Here is a 20,008-nt window from a genome sequence, read left to right as displayed (position 1 = left end):
TGAAAAAAATAGGTCTTTAGCGTCCATATGATGAGCTTCTCATTGGGAAATAAAAAAAATATAAATCTTGTCTATGACTACTTTTTGACAATTCTATTAAATGCATTGCTTCTTATGTCAGATATATGAATATAAATTTCAACTTTCAACACTGTCAGTGTTATTCCTGTCAACAAATTTATTGATTCGATTCGAATTTATTGTTGGTAAACTTTTTCGGACTTTAGATATCTTGAAATTTTATAAATTATAAAATGTTAGGATACCCTATGAAATTACCTAAAATTATGGTTGTACTATCAAGTTTTTGTTGAATTAGAAGTCACATCTAGTTATTTAGATTTGATCTGATTTTTTAAAATAAAAAATCTAAAAACATTTTTGTGGTAATAGCAAAACATTTTTGTGGTAAATATATAAATAATTATAGTGCCACAATATGCATAAGTAAGTCACTAAATGTCTAGTCTTATTTCGTTAAAAAATTAGGTAAATTGTAAAAGAGTCTAACATCATATTTATTACAGAATCGTGCATTTGGATTTAAAAGGCGCACCCTTAAAATCTTCATATTTAGAAAACGTAAGTAATATTATTTATTAATTAATTGATTACTTAATTTTTTTTAATATTATCATAAATAAAATACTTAACTCAACATAAATATCAAAATAATTATTCTAATAGGTTTTTAAATCAGCCAAAGCATGGGGTGCAACAGGGGTGCTTCTTGAATGGGAGGATACTTTCCCATATTCTGGACATTTAGTAGATATAGGCAGTATCAACAATTGCAATGGAGATAATATGTACTCCACAGAGGAAGTTCAACATATAATACAATGTATTAAAAATAATGGCTTGGAACCTGTAAGTAATTAAGAGTAATATTTTACAGTTTTTATTTGCATGCTATCTTGTGAGAATTCATATTTCTTCCTTAGGGATACAACTAAATCACTTTCCAGAGTCAATATTAACCAAACTTTTAACTATTACATTGAAAATTTTAATCTATGACCTTAAAAGTATATTATATTAAACAGTATATCTAGACACAAATAAAAAAAGTGCTGTGTTATTTCCCACAAACTCCTGAAAATCAACATGCAAGACTCAAACACACAATGTCTCAAAAATTGAGTGGTAGTGTGAGTGTCGCAATTATAGATTTCTTCTGTTTACCCTGCTAAATGTGGGATACAGCATGAAGCTAAAAATAAAGAAAAAAAAACAATTATTATATAAACAAATTTCTAGATACAATTAATTCAAACTATCGGCCATATGGAGTTTGTTCTGAAACATCCAGCTTTCCGAGACCTAAGAGAAGTTCAACGGACACCGGCAGTGTTGTGCCCTACAAAACCTCAATCATTAATGCTAGTGAAGGAAATGGTCAAACAGGCTTTGGATATGCAGCCAGATGCTAAATATTTTCATATTGGAGCAGATGAGGTAAGATTAACTTTTAACATATTTTTAACATTTTTGAAGAAATTATTCTACACTTTAAGTAAGTGAGGAGCAGAAGTGTCTTAATGAGAAGCAGAGTATCTGATAATTAGATCCGATATATGAATCTAAAAAAATAATACTTAATTTCTTTGAGTGGGAATCGAACCTACCGTTGCTGCGCTTACAGTCGCACCCGTGTGTCTCTTCGCCACGACGGTATGTAACTTCGGATTTTGAATACATTTATTTGACTATGACTGATATGTTTTTATTTGTTTCACCAATGGAGTGGACTCAATCTCCACTAGTGGTTAATGAATTATTTCCATTTTCCCCACTCTTTTTATAGATAAATTTGAAATGTTACATTTCACATGTCATAACAAACTGGTTTTTAATGTATGGTGAATATGCTTAAAATGTTTAAATAATTTGATAATTTTTTTGCCAACGTCCATACCACGTTGAACACACCGGTTCTCGTCCGATCACCGAAGTTAAGCAACGTCGGGCGCGGTCAGTACTTGGATGGGTGACCGCCTGGGAACACCGCGTGCCGTTGGCTTTTTGTATTTTTTTTGTTAAACAATTTTCAGAGAGTTTATAAATTTACGAGTAAGATTATAAACTAAGGGTGTTCATAATCTTACTGTGGCATATACTCGTATACATTTTCCAGGTATGGCATACAGCTGTTTGTCATCTATGTCAGAGTAGAGCGGCAGAAAGTGAACACAAAGCTCCCTCCCTATTTCTTCAGCATATTAGTGATTTGGTGATATTTCTTAAGGAAATTAAACCAGATTTGATAATACTCATGTGGGACGACATGCTGAGGTCGATTAGCCTGAATACTTTACAGTGTAAGTCATTTTCTTTTCTTTGATTTTTTTTTTATTTTTATCTGTGTAGAATTTACGAAATTTGTTTTTTTTATGTAATTTCATTTTTTTTTAAATTGAATTACTTAAAAATTCTATATTCAATTTACAATAAATGATAATTAAATGATAATTAAATTTCCTTGCATTATACTATAATTTTAAAATTTTCACTCCAGATTACAAAATAGGTGATCTAATACAACCAGTTATATGGAATTATAATGTGAAAGAGCATTTCCAAGTAGACCCGCATCTGTGGGATGTTTATTCCAAGTTGTTCCCAAATGTGTGGGCAGGATCTGCTTTTAAAGGAGCCAATGGAAGTTGTCAGGTAATAGAGTGGTATTAATTGTAAGTTTTGATGCCAGTTGTGGTGCAGGGGCACAAGTGTATGACTGTAAATGTGACAGGTTGTGGATTCGATTCCCACTCGAGGAAATGAAATATTTAATATTAAGGGGGTTTAGTTAGAGGAATGAATTGTCTTAACACAAAGCTCCCTCTGTCTACCTTGCTACATGTGGGTTACAGCGTGAAAGTTAAAAAGACAAAAAAAGGATTGTAACTTTTAAACACATTTTTATTACATTTAGCTGTAATTAACCAATCAAACCAACCAACTATGTATTTAATAAAATCTAAGAATGTGAATTTGAACCACTTGTAATAACTATGAAACTAATATTATAAAAAATATAATAAATTTCAGGTACTTTCACCGGTAGCAAGATATATAAGTAATCAAGAGGCTTGGGCCAAGGAGATAAAAGATAATTCTAACAAAATAAACTTTGTAGGCGTAATATTGACTGGATGGTCGAGGTATGTAGGTTTGAACACTGATATATTTATTTTTAAATTTGTTTTATTAGGTATTGCTTTAATATGACAATAACTGGACTTTTTTAGATTTAAATTTTAAGCACAATAATATATTCTTATAATATTGAAGCGCATTTGTGCAGCGTGTAAATGTAAACGCGGTGGTTGTGTGTTTGATTCTAACAGAGTGTGATGAAAAAAAAAAGTTCTACACATTCTATCTATTATATGTAACGTAAATAAAACACTGAGTTCACAATAAGTATTGTATTAGCTAGGTAGCCTGACATGAACTAAACTTGTCATGTATAATTACAGCTTACCCACTTGAATTGACATTATTACTTAACAAAGCAAATAAGTGCCGTCTAAATTTAAATCTACTTTATATATGACAGTATCAAATACTACTAAAACTCATTTCTAAATGTAAATTAATTTTTATTCCAGATATGATCATTATTCAACATTATGTGAATTATTACCGGTCTCTCTACCGAGTTTGTCGAGCTGCTTGAAAACTTGGGGCGCTGTGGATGAGAGTGCAGGTATTACAGTTAATTTTATTTATTACAGCTTCAGCATATAGTGGGTTAGGCAGAAGGAACCTAGGGTTAAGACACTTCGTTTCTCACGCTTCTGGTATTTTTTTAGACATTGCGTGTTGCGTTGTGTAACTTAACGCCGCGTTTTGTCTTGTTACCAGAGCGAGGGAATGGAAATAATTTATTTCTTCGAGTGGCAATCGAACCCACAACCGTCATGAATTATATTTATATTATTTTGCTTTATAATAATATGATAATTAAATTTAATTATATTATATTAAAATTATTCATAATAATTTTTTTAGCAAATAACTCAAAAGAAGTGTTACCAGACGATCAATGGCCTGGAATCGAACTGGCGCTTTGCATGCATTCCTTCGTTATGCTTAGGGAAAGATCGTACAAATTGATATATGGTGATTTGTAAGTGTTTTTTGTAGTAATTATTAACATTAAGAGATTTCGCTTTTTTTCGCTTCGTTCGTAATGATAAATAACGACGTAATTAATTTGTGCAAATTAATGTAAGAGGATTCGCTTTTTTTGCGTTTCACTCACAAAGTTTGCTTCGTTTGCTGTTTTTATAAAAAAATTGCGCATTCATGATAATTATATATTTATGTTGTTTGAATAAATAAAAAAACACAACTCTATGAAAAATTGTTTTATCTTCTATATATAAAAAAGGACTTGTCCTCACTGACTGAGGTAAGACGCACGCACAGCCGTAACCGCTGATGGTAGAAACGTGAAATTTGGACAAAAGTTTACTTTCGCAATCTGGACATCCACTAAGAAGGGATTTTGAAAAATTAACCCTAAAGGGGTGAAATAGGGGTTCAAAGTTTGTATGGAAAAAAAATTAAATAGCACCGATTTTTGTAAAATTTGAAATTTAGATTTTTAAAACTATTTAATTGAATACGTGTTTCATCGTTTTCTAGAATTCTCCCCCTAAGAGTGCAAATAAGGAGTTGAAAGTTAATAATAATAATAATAATACTTTATTGCACTAAAATAAACAAAGAATCAGTAGAGTAACAATAATTACAGAAAGACAATACAAAGTGCAATGGCGGCCTTATCACTAAAAGCGATTTCTTACAGGCAACCATTTGAAAGGACTTATTACATAAAAGACAGCGAAAAGGTGCAAAAAGTAATAATAAATATGATACTATTAAATATAAATACGTTATTTATCATATAAACATACATACACTGATAAATACACAACATACATACATACATACAAACAACTATATACATACATGCATACATACAGATACATAAATATATACATACATACTTAGATACACCAAATATACGTATATATACGTAACAAATAAAGATACAAATAAATAAAAGGATTAAGCAAAAATGTCAATTCAGGTATTTACTTTGAGATAGTGCTGCTTAAGACGCCGCTTAAATATCCCAACCGATTGGGACCGTCTCACTTCCACTGGGAGCTCATTCCAAAGTTTTACTGTCATCACAGTAAAGGAATCGCCATAGCATTTCGTGCGGCACATAGGTATTTCAAGGAAGTTGTTATTACGGGAACGGAGGGGTTGGGAGTGTTGGGTGTCCGACCCTAGAAACTTGAAACGTTCCTTGAGGTACGGTGGAGTGATAGGATGGTAAAGGACGGTATAAAGGAGTGTGAGGGAATGTAAATAGCGCCTATGTTTTATTGACAACCACTTAAGTTGACTACGGTACTGTGACACATGGTCGTGTTTTCTTAATCCAAAGATAAATCTTATTATAAGGTTTTGAAGGCGCTCAAGCTTACCAAGCAGTTGCTGAGACACATCTAAATAACATGAATCGGCATAATCTAGTATAGGTAGAAGGAGAGTATGGGCTAAAGATATTTTAGTTTTTAAAGGTAAGAGATTCTTCCATCTTCTCAAGCTACCTATGGCACAAAAAATCTTGCGGCTGAGCTCGGAGACATGAGGCGACCAGGAAAATGTACTGTCCATCCTGATTCCCAAATTCTTAACACTCGCACTAACCTCTAAGCAAACATTGTCAAACATAATTGGAGGGAGAGGAGAAAGTGCTTTAGATAATTGCTTAGAGTTACCAAACACGCATACCTGAGACTTATTTGGATTAATTGAAAGCCCAAACGATTTACTCCAGGTGCTGATTATTTGTAAGTCAGAATTAATTTTAGTTACTGCGCTAGAGATATCATTTATGGCGGCGGTCGTGTAAATTTGTAAATCATCAGCATATAGGTGGTGAAATGACGTTATGTGTGGAGCGAGAGTGTTAATAAATATGGAAAAAAGTAAGGGGGACAGTACACTACCCTGCGGCACACCAGCGCTGATATGGCACACTGACGAAAGTTTTCCTTCAAGTTTAATGCTCTGTTTGCGGCTGTGAAGGTAAGAAGAAAACCATTCAGTAGCTTTGGAGGAGACATTAATGGATTTTAATATTGATAATAGTAAATCGTAGTCAACTGTGTTGAAGGCGTTAGAAAAATCTAACAAAACGAGTACAGTCACTCGCTGGTTGTCAATACCGTATCTAATATCTTCACAGACTTTATTAAGTGCTGTGACTGTGCTATGCCCAGGACGGAAACCAGACTGGAAAGGAGTTAGGGTATTGTTTTTGTGCAGGAATTGATACACTTGTTCATGTACAATGCGCTCAAAAACCTTCGAAAGGAAAGGGAGTATAGAAATAGGACGATAGTTTGCGAAAGTTGTTGGATTGGATATTTTAGGAACAGGTATAACAAGTGCATGTCGCCAAGCATCAGGAAAGTCACTAGAGGAAAGAGAGAAATTAAAGATATGACATAAGGTAGGAAGAATAAAGTTGAGCGTTAGTAGGATCATACGTCGGCTTATGTTATCGGATCCAGTAGCATCAGACTTAATAGATAGCACATGCTTACGTACTTCAGCTGCAGAGATAGGAGAGAAGAGGAAGGAATTAGTCGAAGAACTAGAACGTAATGATAGTGAGTGAAGGGTTTTCATTTTAGTTTTGTTATCCATCAAATTGACGGTGGTAAAGAATCGGTTCAGCGAGTCTAAATCCGTACAGTGATTTAAGGTAGCTGTGTTATTAGTACGCCGTCCACCTATTCCCATCACGTTCAGAAATTTCCAAGTTTTTGCAGGATTGCTGTTGTTAATTGACGACTGGATATAATTACGTCGGGCATCTCTGCAACTCTTGTTACATCCGTTCCGCAGTGTTTTGTACCTTTGCAGATTAGCGTCAGTAGGGTCTTTCTTATATTTAGACTTCGCAGAATTACGTTTGGCCATGAGCACCTTGATATCCTGAGTTAACCAAGGGGCAGGGAGATGTTTTATTTTTACTGGCCTTAGCGGTGCGTGAGTATCGAAAAGCTCAATCAAAAGGGAATTAAAAATATTTACCTTATCGTTAACATTATCAGAACTAAATATGCAATCCCAATTAATACGACTCAGATCGCTCATGAACTTCTCACTATTTATATTATTAAAACATCTGCGCATCACCACCGTCGGCTTTAGCTTAGGCGGACGTATTTTATACGATAGATAAACGAGGTCGTGATAAGAGAATGCTTCCGCTGACATTTGTCCAAAAGTTGCAAGACGTTCAGTTGATGAGACGATCATAAGATCTAACAGAGATGGGGTACAACCAGGAAATAAGTGGGTAGGGTTCGTGGGAAGAATGTTTAAGTTGGAACTGTTAATGATATTTTTTAACCGACCTGCACGTGAGTCATCCTTGAGTAAGCAAGTGTTAAAATCACCCATAATGATAGAGTGGTCCGCTCCAGGAACATATCTATCTAAAAGATCCTCAAGTGAGTCAAAGTAATTGATGTGTAAGCTGGGACTATAAAAAACACCAAGCAGAACTTTAAGAGTTCCAAAGAGGACTTCTATCAAGATATGCTCCGAAGAATTTGAGTATTCAGACGGTGACTTATGTAGTAATGAGAAGGGGATGTGACTACGCAGATAAATCGCTACTCCACCTCCGCCTTTTTCAGTCCGGTCATTACGTATGAGGTGAAAACCAGGCAGAGCATATGCAGTGGATGGCAAACTCGGCTTAAGGAATGTTTCTGAGATAAGGATAGCGTGAACATTTTTTAAGCTGAATGAGTCGAGCATGTCTGGGTAATGGGCTGGAACACTTTGTGCATTGATGTGGACAACATTAAAATTTTTTGGGAAATTATTAAATTTGGTTTCTATGAGGGAGCTGAGAGGATCAGAAATGCTATGGAGACTGCAATCGGATTCTGTAGAATCGCACTGGTGAAGTTTGTCGCTATTTATACTATCACTACTAACATTGTCATTAGTATGCATAACTACGCCAAACAAAAAGAAAAGACAATAAAATAAAATAATAATAAATTAATGTATAAATATATGTATGTACAAAATAAGATATAGTTTTAAGTTAATATAATAATACAATCAATAAGAATACTAATAATAATATAAATAATAATATTCGTAAAATAAGATAAATAAAATATATATATACAAAATAAGCTTTTCAGATACAGCTATAAATATATATATATACAGTAATATGTTAACAGATATAACAATTGTAATAAGTTAGTTTAGACTTCATTCACCTGCTGGCAGTGTTTTACATTATAAATAATAAACAAAATAATATAAAAAAAAAAACAAAATAAATAAATAAAAAAACAAAATAAATAAATAAACGATTAACGTGTAACGAAATAGGTTTTAGTGAGAACTTTGTTACGCCATCTATGGTCATACAGCTGACAAGTGTCAGCTGTCATTGTGATATTTGTTTACAAAATACAAAGTAATAAGCATTATCAAAACATTGTGGGTACAATAACAATTTATATGAAGAGAGTTATATATGAATATAAAGGTATATAAAAAAAATATAAAAAAGGCTAATAATTATACAAGCAAAGAGGAGAGTACTAAAGATATATGTGAAAAAAACATAAAAAGTTACTTCTTTACGATTCTCTTTGTGCGGGCGACCTGTTTGGCTATAGCTGGATTCTTGACCGTAGCAGGAGCAGGATTGACTTGACCTCGGGCATCAGGATTAGGAGTGATTTTATCAAGCTCGGAGCACGAGACTACGCTATGTCGCTTGCCTTCTGGACCAATGACAATTATAATTCCATCCTTGGTCCAACACTTAGAGATTCCGAAGCGTTGTCGCGCTGCCATGAATGCTTCGTGCCTAGATTTGGTTAAAAATTCGGAGACAGTAATACCAGTGCTTTTAAGAGAGGCCTTTGAGTACCAAATTTGATTCCTCATAGACTGGTCTCTAAGCTTAAGCAAAATGGGCCTAGGATTTCCTGATGAGATTTTCCCCAGGCGCTGGCATCTGCTGACATCATCAATACAGAGATCTGGAACTTTCAGATGTTTGGCTAGGACTTGGATCACCTGCGAAGCAGTGTCTTCTTGTTTATCCTCAGCAACGCCATGCACTAACAAGATTTTTCTTCTGCTACGCATTTCAAAATTATCGTACTGCTTAGTAAGGAGTAGAACTTGATGTTGGAGACCCTCAAGAGCGTTCAACACAAAAGATCTAAATAAATTGAATTGCACTGCTATGCTCGCTGTTGGACTTGCTGTGTTATGTGTTGAGTTCAATTGTTTTTGGAACTCTGCCATTTGGGAATTGAATTGTTGTGTCAAATCTTCCATGGAGTGCTTGATAGATTCCATTATAAACACTTAAAGTTTTATTAAAAAATGATTTTCACCAAGGTCACACAAGGTCAGTAGTTTTGATGTTATTCTTATAAATTCCTGGATATTTTCATAGGATAATCACTGCTGGCAGGTAAGTAAATTTAGTTCATAACTTTAATGTATTAAATTATATGTAGAAATTAGTTTTAAAATAATAAAATTTAGAGAGCTCTACAAACAGCTGTTACTACTTTTGCACCTACCCACCAAAAGTTTGTATAGGTTTTCTTAAATAGTCACCAATTTTTATAAAATTTGAAATTCAGATTCTTAAACGTATATAATTAAAGACATGTTTCATGGTTTTCTAGAATTCACCCCCTAAGGGTGCAAATAAGAGGTTGAAAGTTTGTATGGGAAAATTCTTAAATCGCCACCGATTTTTATAAAATTTGATATTTAGACTCTTAAAAATATTTAATTGAACATATGTTTCATGGTTTTCTAGAACTTACCCCTAAGGGTACAAATAAGGGGTTGAAAGTTTGTATGGAAAAATCTTTAAATCGCCACCGATTTTTATAAAATTTGAAATTTAGACTTAAAAATATTTCATTGAACACATGTTTCATGGGTTATTAGAAATCACTTTTAAATACGCAAGCGAAGCTGCGCGCGTCCGCTAGTATAATATAAATATACGTTACAATAGTTTAATTGTTGAGTATAAAAATAGCAGAATTATAATTGTCTTAACGATATTTTAAATACAAATATAATAGACCGTTTTTACGCTTGTCGTGGCACAGGGGTACGCGGCCTAGGTGAATGCGACAGGCTGTGGGTTCGATTCTCACTCAAGGAAAGTAAATATTTAATATATTAATTTACTTGTTTATTGTAAAGAGGCAAAGTGTGGCGTTGAGTTTCACCAATTATACACCTTTACTTCGAGAATTCGGTAGAAAGTGGCGAACGAAAGTGTATTAAAACTAGTTTCCCAGGCTCCCACTGCCTACCCTGCTGTGTGCGGAATATAGGGTAAAACTAAAAAAAAGAATTACGCGTTATTTAAAAACATTAGCATTTTGCATCCCCCTTTATACAAACTATAACTATATATAAAATGAATTCTACTCCGATCAAACAATTAGCATAAAAAGAAAAACATTTTTTTTATTTTGCTTCACATATTAATATAATATATATTTGATTGCAGAGTGTCAACATGGCTGAATCCGTGGCAAATTGAACATAATTATACAAGTCCGGTGCAAATTGAGGGAATCGCTTTGACTTCGCAATCGTAAGTTACTTTGTTGCTTTTCGCATCACTCTGTATCTCGCATATAGCAGGGTAGGCAGAGGGAACCTTGTGTACATTTCGTTTCCCAAGCACATCCCTATTTTTGATATTGCGTGTTGTATGGTGAAACTCAACGCCGCGATTTATCTTATTACCAGAGTGACGAAATGAAAATAGTTTTACGGTCTTGTCTTGTTTAATTTTTAGCCTACAAACAGATTTGAGAGGTCTCCAAGAACATCTACTGAGGAATTTACAAATGGTAACGGGATTAAGGAGTTCAGAAGAATGGATGGCGAGTTTTTTTAATCCAATCTTGTATAAAATGATTGAATTACACGAAATATCATCGAAAAGGAGTAATAGTGAGGCTAGTGTTAGGCCTATGTAGATTTTTTTTTGAAATATGTAATTTTTTTTAAAGAAGTATTTTAAAGTGTGCAGTGTCGAGTTCCGTCACTCTACGCTTAATGTCTCGAAAATTTTTGCGGTAAGTGAGGAACGAGCGGAATACAGTGTAAACCTGTAAAAAAACTTGTTTTCTTAATTTTTTTTCAATAGAAAATGTTTAAAGATAATATAAAATTTATATATTTTTTTATTTGTTAGTAAATGATGTTATTAGCAATTTGTAAGGAATATACTGAATTATATAATTATTCTTATTATATTAAAATTGTACCTATATTTAATGATGTAACACAACTTATCAATGTTTGTACATGAAAGATATATGAGAAAATTCATTGTTGAGGGCATTTATCTATATAATAAATTATTTTGAATCTTTTTGTCTGCTTGTCGGTTTGTTTGTGCCTCTGTCTACACTTATCTCAGAAACGGCTTAACTTACTTAAATGCAGTTTTCGCTATTGCATTTTCCTTCATATTAAGTGTTTGTTTTGTTTGAATCGGCTCATCAATCAAAAATGCTATAAAAATACTTGTATTGAATTAGTTGAAATATTAGTTTTAAATTTATGGATATTGTCTAAAAAAATAATGTTATTCAAACACGAATATAATTCAGATTATTAAATAAATAATTGTAAGGTTGTGTAAATAAACATATCGTATTGTAGTAATTTGAGGTGTTGATGTATTAAAATTTACATAATATAGCACGGTAGGCAGAGGTAACCTGGGAACCTAGTGTTAAGACACTCCGTTCCCCATTTGCCGCCAATTGTGGAGGCTCTGTGTGTTGAGGCCGGAACTCGACGCTTTGGTTCTCTCTGCCTACCCTGCTATATGTTGCTAAATGGTGTGAAGCTGAAGATATAGTTTTTAACCGACTACGGCGAAGCAATTAGGAACGTTATGATTTTGACCGGTTTGTGTGAATGTCCCCCTGTTCCTCTGTAGCTTCTAAAAATATTAATCATAATTGGACAAATGAGGTATCGTTGGAAGCGTCTCAATAGTTATAAAATTTTGATTTTGATATTAAAATTATTATTTTGTAAGTTTATTACTAACATGAATTATTAATAGAATCTTACAAAGTAAACCAAAGATCTACGTTGTATTACAAAAGTGGGAAATTAGTAAAATTTAATTTTGTATGTAGTTTAAAAATTAAGATCGATTTGAATGGTGTCTTAATAAAGAAAATTTATTAAATGAGTTTTATTTTTTTATGTCTTTCAATATTTTGTGTTTGATATTTTTTTCCTATATAATAAATTCATTTTAGAATGAAAGAAAATATGTATGTGTGAAAAAATAACACATCCTTACATTAAATTGACTCATACTGCGCCACAACTGGCCTCTTATTTTTTTGTCATATTATAATATATTCTACGAACTGACCATGTAGAGCCTCCAGGCTGTTAAGCTTATTAACACTTAAAATATATGTAAATCCTCCACTGTATATAACACAAATAATTACTTTTTTTACTTCAGGCTGAATCCCGCACTTAGCAGGAGGAATCTGGGTACCCAGTGATACGACATTCCGTTCCCATTAAGACACTCCCGTTCCTATTAAGACACTTCTGTGCCACTTTCCGCTGTATTCTGGAGGCATTGAGTGTTGACTGGGAAAACTCAACGCTAAACTTTACCCATCGAATGAATCGAACCCATAACCTTTCGAGTTTACAGTCGCACTCTTGTGCCTCACCGCCACAACTGGCCTCGCTCTTTATTAGGATTAAAAAGCTCAAACAGTATAAACTAGAGATACATTGGATTTTGGACCCGCATTTGTAGCCTCATATCTCCCTATTGTGATCAAAGAAATCTTCGAAAAGTAAACTAAGAAAAAAAATGACAAAGCTTTTTACACCACTGTTTTTGAATTCCAAAATAGGTTCTTGGTTTTTTTAAAAAAACTACAAATCCCGTCCGTTCCCTATTATGATCAAAAAATAAATAAAACTGAAGGACAAGGATGTACCTAGGCATTTTTTTTCTTATTCACTTACGACAGTGATATTTTGCCATATAAAAGAACAGCATAATTTAGTTTCCTTGTATCATGTCTATAAGAAAAGATGGAAGACGAGAAGAAAAATATAAATGATTTTAAATTAAATAACAATGAAACGCGTTTAAAAACTTACCATCAGGTGACCCATACGCTCAATTGCCTTGCCTTTTCTTCATTGAAAAGATATAAAATATATGCCTTATAAAATATATTTATAAGACAAATATTCCTGATCCTTTTATCTTTTAAGCTTAATTTCATTGTTGCTTTTTGTCGCATATTTGAACGTAACAGTGACGTTAAGCATTTTACGCGAAAATATTCTCTTTATAAGATATTCAAAAGAGGATTTGAGAAATTATAAGCGTGATTGAAATTTATTAAAATTATTTATTTACATCAAAGTTGGTATTTTTATAACAGAAATTGCAATATTTATAATACATAAGCAATTTCTTTATTACATTTTAAACGTCAAAACATAAACGCAGTTGGTCGAAGGTGTGATCCTTTAGGAGAACTAATGTTTTTTTTATAGCTTCACACTATATTTCGCACATAGGGTAAGCAGAGGGAACATGGGAACCTATTGTTTAGACACCCCGTTCCCCGTTTTTTGCCGAATTCTTGAGGTATTGTGTGTTGAGTGACAGAACTCAATGTCACGATTTGCCTCGTTACCAGAGCGAAGAAATGATAATTCATTCCCCTGAGTGAGAATTAAATACACAACCCGTCACGTTTAAAGTTATACACTGCACTGCACATCAAAAATTATCTTTATATTATTTTTTTATACAAAAAAAAATGGATAAGTCAATACATAATTAAATTCAACAAACACAATTACCGTACAGTCAGCAGTAAACAGACGCAAAATTGGACGCATAAATAATTTAAGCTGAAATTGCACCCGCTCTGTAACTAAAACGACAAATAATTTAGCTAATATCATAGATAAATATCGTTCGTGTTGTTAATTCTAAATTAATATGTTTGTTCAGTTGGAAATTTATTTGATATATTAGAAAATTATTATAGAAGCTAGTCCTGGGGCAAGGGCTCAAAGTGGGACTAAACTCGACTGGTTGTGGGTTCAATGCCCACTCGAGGAAATGGAATGCCATTTCTTTGCTCTGGTGTAGAGGCAAGGGGCGGCGTCGATATCCGTCACTTATCACGCAAAGCCTCCAGAATTCGACGGAAAGTGTTCGACATTAGGTTCCCTCTGCCTACCCTGCTTTGTGCGGGATACAGCGTGAATCGATGAGCGCGCGTGCAGCGTGATTTGATTTGATTAATACATTATGCATTCCATTATACAAATTAAATAATGGAACTGAACTTCCCACCTTGTCAATTACATGAATAAAATGAGAATAATTTAGTCATATATAGTTTCCAGATTGGACAATGAACCCACGACTATCACGTTAGAAACTGTTCCACTGCGCTGCTGCTCCTACTATGTAACTTCTTAAAATCGATTTTTTACTATAAAAAAAGTCTTAAAAATTCTACAATTCACAATTTAAATGTATATGAAATAAAAGATAATGTTTCAAATTAAAAAATACTTGTCTGGCACGTCCAATTTGAGAGGCGGTCTGCTAATGAGGTCGGTCCTGGCGCGAGCGCCGTGAAATCCGTAAATGTTGTATTCAAATATCCCCTACTATTGGCTTTTTGATCGTTCATTTTAAATAGTTTTTTTTTAATGGAAAAGAAAGAAAATAATTTATGTATTTTTTCTATATTCTGATAAAGACCGTCGTGGCGCAGTAATTGAAGTAATTGAGAATGTTGTGGGTCTGATTTAAATAAATTATTAACATTTGGCTCACTCTGGTAACAAGACAAACTCAAAAAATACGCGGAGTGTGGAACGGAATGCCTTAATAGATTCTCTCATTCTCTGTCTACCCACCAGGGTAGGTATATCAATGTGGCTCTGCTATTTTTCTTAAATATACCTATTCGTGTAATAAAACTGTTACTTATCGCTGTTTTATTCTAACTTATCAAAGCCTTTGTGCGTGATTTTTTTGTCAATTTCGACAAAATAGCCAACAAAAATTTTTTATAATTTATTTTTTTGGAATTGGCTAAGGTCAGGTTTTTATATATAGATATGGTAACGTTATTACAGCACGAAAATCATTCAGATTAGTAAATAAATAGTTTTGTAATTCAAGCGGGCGAAGCCGCGAGCGGGTAACAAATAAAGTAGAACAACTAGTAGTGGCGCAGTTACCACAAACCGCAGTCCAACGGACAAGATGCAAGTTCGTTATTCAGTTTTGATATCCGATACTTTAGAAGCATCCTTCACTTAGATTTGAAAATACTTGAATACTATTTATTTAAGATATTTGTATATTTTTATGCATTTCTAACATAATATAGGGTCGTTTGTGACGTCGGTTGTGAATTCGATTCCTACTGAGTAGGCATGAATATTTAATTCTCTCTCAACACTCAATGCCTTTAAAATTTGGCGAAAAGCTGGCGGAAGTTTCTTAATGGTAACTGAAACGTCTTAACTAAGTTAATAGGTTAAGCTATTATGTGAGGAATACAGAAAAATCTAAACCAAGACTTTCATACAATCTCCCACAAAATCTTATTATATATGTATGTATGTGTATGTATGTATTTATATATGTATGTAGGTGTATGTATAAATGTATGTATGTATATGTGTATATATTTGCCCATTTATATATTTTATTTAGTACTCAGATTTATTTAGTACACCCCTCCTAATTTAATTAATGCTCTCCTCTATCCAAAGGTTGCCTGGGAGAGATTGCTGGCTTAGCAATAAGGCCGCCTATTGTGCTGTTTTTTGTATCATTATAAACACGTTTGTAATTAATTATTTGGTGTGCAATAAAGAATATTTTACTTTACTTTACTCTAGATAAATGGTCGTGACAGACGGACAGACGGACTACAAAGAGTTCCTATAAGGACTCCTTCTCCACCTAATGAGGCACGGAACCCTAGAGATCAAATGAAACTAAATATTCCTATAAAATGGGCTGCGTTTCCACAAAGTTACTTCAGAACTCATTGTGATTCACGGTACATTTAATTCATTCGCGTAAAATCACCCGTTCAGGTGATGAAAACGCTGGAGCGACAAATTGAGCGAGCCCCGTGGGGCTGGAATGGCAAAAATGGGACTCGCTCGCTGATTTTAAGCAGAATTGTGTCAAAATATATGTTGTACCATTTGGGCTTGTGTTTATATTACTTTTATTTATTTATTTATGTAATTTGTGCATTTTGTGGTTTTTTTTTGGTAAAACACTCTGTTCTCCGTGTTCTATAAGTTTAGATATATTGTAGAAGCAAATTATGAGAAATTTAATATTAATTTATATATATATTGCAATATAAATTTGAAGGGGTTTCCAAGGGCCTTGGTGTTAATTTAACAAACATAAGTATTATATGGATACAGTTGTGTGTTAAGTAAATTCTAATTCATAAAAATATTTTTTTTTTGTAAAAATTATAGCGTGGATATACCCGATCCCCCGTCCAATTTCTACGTTTGTAAATTATTAAAATACATTTTACCTCGCCCCTTTTCCTTATGCCTACCCTTCTCTCTTCTCTCTGCCTACCCTGCTGTGAGCGGGATACAGTGTGAAGCTATTTTTTTTAAATTATAATTCAGTGATAATAATTAAACTCCATTCATAAAAGTACACAATTTTTCATCAATGTTTTTTTTCTTCTAAACACAAAACCAATATATATTTTGTATCTCAGCTACAATAAAAAAAATCATCAAAACTTAATTTTAAATGAAAATAACCTAAAAGCGAGCGAAACGACTCGCACATACCTTTATTTTTGAATTTCAAAGAAAAAATCCGAAACAAAGTAGGTATGCTCGCTCCCACTTAAATCTCTCTGAATTTTCGAGACGCATAAGATTATCTTAAAATGTTTATTCAAGTATTCGCTTTATAAAACTGCATACTTTTAAAATTCTTCCACTAAAGCACTTAAACTACCATGTTTCTTAATATACGAAATGTTCGTAGCTTTTTAGAACTTTTCAAAGATTTGTATTATTTTCAATTTTTAAGACCATCATGGCGTAGCGGCATGTCGTCTGAATATAAGCGCTACGGTTGTGAGTTCGATTCTCACTGGTTAGAATATTTCTTTTTCTCTCTGTCAGTTACTAGAAACGATTAGGAAGATCCATCAGGCCAGTTCGACGAAATGATTAGGAAGTTGGGTGTAAAATAGGGACGGAGTGTCGTAACAATAGGTTCCCTCTTCCTATTCTGCTATGCGGTAAAAAACACTGAGGTTGTGGGGAACGGAACCTAGGTTCCTTCTGCCTACCCTGCAGTGTGCGGGATACAGCGGGAAGCTGATTTAATTTAATTTATATATTTAGTTCTTTTAGTTAAAATTTAAAACAATCAAAACGACAACGTTTCATATAGGTACTGTATTTCATTTTATGATAACCATAAAATATTTTATAGTTACATCCCAACCATTATGTTTCTCTGAAATAGTTTTCCTATTGATTTTTTATATGAATAAAATATTTTATGGAGGTTTTAGTGATGCTGTCGTGGCACAGTGGAGACCAGCTTGACTCATAGTATAAGAAGTAGCCGGGCACTCGTGTTAAGATTTGCTTCCCAATTTCTGCCGAATTCTGGATCCACTTCGTGTTGTGTGGCGGAACTCAACACACACACAAGAGTGAATAAATTTAAATTAATATTTAATTACCTCGAGTGGGAATTGAACTCACAACCTGTTGCGTTTGCACGCTTGTGCCCTTGTACCATGATTGCCTAAAATGTATCGCCGTCGTTTTCAAGTAATTTCACGAAAATGGCGTTAAGTTACACGAAAATTTTACGTTTAATGGCGCAAACGGAACTTAACGCCCCAATTTGTCACAGTAGAGAATTAACATATAAATATTAGTTCATTTTCTTTAAATAACGGTTAATTTATTATACATTACTTATATTATATTCTAGATATAGAGTAGTCTGCCTCTAAGCTGCGTTACGTGACTAGCTCTCAGTTTATAATGATATTATACTGGCTGACTGTTCTCTGAAATATTACTTTGTATAATAAGTTAGGTATATAAGCTTATAATATTATTTACTTAGTGTAGTAACCTAGTATAAATAGTAAAATGGTTGTATTTAATGCGGAGGTTTCGAATTCAAATTTAATTTACTTGTTTTCTTTATCTTTGGAATTTTAAATAATTTATAAATATATATATATTTTTAGGTTCCCGCTGTATCTCGCAAAAAACGTAGTGGGTTTCCACTGGTACCTAGTGCTAAAACTCTACGTTTCCCACTCACCGCCCTATTTTGTCTTCTTGTCAAAACGGAGAAACGACAATAATTCATGCATAATTTCATGTATAATTTTCTCGATTTGAGCCTAGTCAAATCTAGTTTCACCACCCAAAGTCGAAGGCGAGAATGGAGAGTTTCAACATTATCTATACATATATAATCGAAAGGTCACTCACTCATCACGAAACCTCAGAAACTACAAGTGCTAGGAATCTCAAAATTTGCATAGGAGTTACTTATAGGACGTAGGTGCTCGCTAAGACGGGAATTTGCAATATTCGATTTCTAAGGGGTTGTTTTTGGGGTCGAAAGTTTGTATGAAACTTCGTGACTACAAATGCTAGGAGTCTCAAATTTTGCATAGACGTCACTAGGACGTAGTCATGGAGACAGAAATTAATAATAACATAACATAACATAAAAACTGAAAATAAAAAAAACTTATATAACAGACAAACTGGCAGTTAACCCCTAGTTAACGTATAATTGTAATCTATTATAATCAACCCTACAAGGGTAAAACTGAGGGTTGGTTGTCGAGTGCGTTTCATCATGCCCTAGTTAGCACTGAAATACGAGCGTAAATGTTTTTTAACTGGAAAACTTTATTCAATTGTTTGAAATGTTTGTACTACTACGTATGTGGGTACTTGGAGACTCTAGAAATTAATTTAATTGGTATTTCTTTTATTTTATCTTGATTTCCCCCACTTAAAAAGGAAATGTCTCGAACATTGGGCGGTGCTTGGGGAACCTCATAAGGAATAACGAGAAAATAAAAAAACACGTGGAACTTTAGTAATTCGTTTTATCTTATTTTGTCATAGTGACATGCGCTTATCTTAAACGATATTTTTGCGGGGGTTCCTACTACGTCATACATATGACGCAAATGTATGTAGTTATGCTAATTTAGTATAACATACTATGTATATGGTTATTAAATATATAATTATCCATTTCTATAATACTTAAGTAAGTTGAGAGTTGAATTGAAAAGAGGCCAGTTGTGGTCCTAGTCTTTGGAGTCTGGCCTTAACTTTCCGTTCAATTTTTGAGACATTACGTGCTAATTGACGCAAGTCAACGCCCTTTGTATTGTAACTAGAGCTAGAAAGTGAAAATAATTCGTTCCACCAATCAGGAATCGAACCCAAAGCCATGGCGCTTACAGTCAGAGAGAAAAAAAAATAAAAGTGACAATAATATATTTAAATAACAATAAATATATTTTTATCGTCATATTTTTAAAGCAAACACAGGAAAATTCAGTTTGTTTTCTTTGTACGAGGTTAAAAACCTGCGGTATTACCCCTTTTGAACAATAAGGAATATTATTTTGATATTAGAGGAAAATATAACAATTGAAATGTCTTTTATGTAAATCGTGAGTAATATGACGGCGATGTTTTTTTTATGAATATCAGTAGAAGATTTTTTCTTGTGTATATTTTTTTATATACAAAAGAATGTTCAAAC

At 33.3% G+C, this 20,008-nt stretch overlaps 1 protein-coding gene and 1 non-coding gene across 2 annotated transcripts; both read left to right on the top strand.

Moving 5' to 3' along the window:
* Nucleotides 1-167: 167 nt before the first annotated feature.
* On the top strand, nucleotides 168-12,346 carry LOC146531639 (hexosaminidase D-like). The gene is made up of 11 exons (XM_085198415.1): nucleotides 168-447; nucleotides 528-582; nucleotides 688-870; nucleotides 1,261-1,458; nucleotides 2,138-2,321; nucleotides 2,519-2,673; nucleotides 3,052-3,164; nucleotides 3,615-3,712; nucleotides 4,018-4,135; nucleotides 10,634-10,720; nucleotides 10,928-12,346. Exons 1-11 carry the CDS (start codon nucleotides 440-442, stop codon nucleotides 11,109-11,111), a joined length of 1,383 nt encoding a protein of 460 aa, XP_085054541.1. The 5' UTR covers nucleotides 168-439; the 3' UTR covers nucleotides 11,112-12,346.
* LOC146531640 (5S ribosomal RNA) lies at nucleotides 1,905-2,023 on the top strand. Its single transcript, XR_014878817.1, has one exon. It is a non-coding gene; the product is annotated as a 5S ribosomal RNA (ribosomal RNA).
* Nucleotides 12,347-20,008: the final 7,662 nt, after the last annotated feature.

The sequence above is a fragment of the Heliconius melpomene genome, chromosome 15 (genome assembly GCF_056956725.1).
Source record: "Heliconius melpomene rosina isolate 202511_hmr_F chromosome 15, ASM5695672v1, whole genome shotgun sequence".
Lineage (NCBI taxonomy): Eukaryota > Metazoa > Arthropoda > Insecta > Lepidoptera > Nymphalidae > Heliconius > Heliconius melpomene.
This window is presented reverse-complemented; position numbering and strand designations above follow the sequence as displayed.

Bases quoted from the DNA above. Each gene is read 5' to 3' on its own strand.
- LOC146531639 (XM_085198415.1), top strand. The intron at 583-687 runs GTAAGTAATATT...TTATTCTAATAG, and splicing joins AATCTTCATATTTAGAAAAC to GTTTTTAAATCAGCCAAAGC. The intron at 871-1,260 runs GTAAGTAATTAA...ACAAATTTCTAG, and splicing joins AAAATAATGGCTTGGAACCT to ATACAATTAATTCAAACTAT.